Source organism: Volvox carteri (genome assembly GCF_000143455.1).
Source record: "Volvox carteri f. nagariensis unplaced genomic scaffold VOLCAscaffold_4, whole genome shotgun sequence".
Lineage (NCBI taxonomy): Eukaryota > Viridiplantae > Chlorophyta > Chlorophyceae > Chlamydomonadales > Volvocaceae > Volvox > Volvox carteri.
This window is the reverse complement of record NW_003307547.1, coordinates 1,595,257-1,596,333: the sequence shown is the minus strand read 5'-3', so window position 1 is coordinate 1,596,333 and position 1,077 is coordinate 1,595,257. Positions and strand designations below refer to the sequence as shown.

Here is a 1,077-nt window from a genome sequence, read left to right as displayed (position 1 = left end):
ACAACCTGCCCGCCCGCCGCCTGCTGTCATTTCATGCACACCACGCAATCAAGTACACTGTGAGCGCCGGCTGGCAGAAGCCTGGCGAGGTCATAGTGTCGCAGGCGGGCTGGGCCTCGCCTGGGTATGACCGCGAGTTGATGTGCAAGTATCTGGAAGGAGCTGTGACATCAGCAGTCACAGTAGGTAGCAGCAAGGTAAGAGGTAGTAGTCGCTGGAGGCAGGAGGACTCGTTACGAAGCTAGGGGCGTGCGTTGTGTCGTCACCCCGGAGCTTTTGGCGAATGGACATGCGAGCACGCTGGCCGTCGCGGGATCCACCTATCGTATGTGATTGAGCTACCTTGAAGAGCGCGCGAACACTCCTGCCGCTGTGGGATCCACCTGTGACCCTGTACACGCAGCAGCTGCACGGGGCAATCCAACGCACATTGGGGTAGTCGTTTGCCTGCGACCTTGACACTGCATTCGCACTGGGATCCGTTGTGCCTCCCCTGCTGCAGGCTCGCTGCTGCAGGCTGCTGCTTGTGAGCATGGTGAGGATCGGTGCGCAGTTTAAGGGGACAGGCTGCAGAGCGGGGCCATCGTGCACCGGGCCGGTTGGGTAGTTCGTGATGCAGAGCAGTGTCGCCCAGTGGGATGAGGGGCCACTATCACCATGCTAGGATCAAGTATTGTTGTGCTGTGGTCTGTTGGTGAGACGCTATCTCACAGGGACCTAGCAGACACGACTAAGGAGACATTAGCCGTTACACGTATTCGGGAGATCCGCGACCTACCACCGAAAACCCCTTTGCCTAGGCGTAAACGTGTGAATCTGAGGTACTGTTACCGATAAACAACAGAGACTTATAAAGGCTTGGAAAGCCTATCCCAAAAGGACGAGAGCTATCAGTACGCTAGAACCTAATAGCCGTTTTGACGGGCCTCCCGAGACAGGTCCAAAGCTGTTACTCAGTCTAACATGCGACCTCAGACCGGCCACAGCTGTCACTCACGACAGCCTGACAAGTTACCCAAGCAGGCCACAGGGCGACACGGCAACCCTTCGCATCAACACGCCCCCTCGTGTCGCACT

The 1,077-nt window shown here is 57.6% G+C and overlaps 1 protein-coding gene across 1 annotated transcript in view; it reads left to right on the top strand.

Moving 5' to 3' along the window:
* The window catches only part of VOLCADRAFT_103202 (uncharacterized protein), a gene marked incomplete at its 5' end in the record, with an annotated part of 9,954 nt that overhangs the window by 3,337 nt on the left and 5,540 nt on the right, over positions 1–1,077 (top strand). The window contains 2 exons of the mRNA XM_002946913.1: positions 54–197; positions 503–535. Coding sequence (XP_002946959.1) covers positions 54–197; positions 503–535 — 177 coding nt within the window. The remainder of the gene's footprint in view (positions 1–53; positions 198–502; positions 536–1,077) is intronic.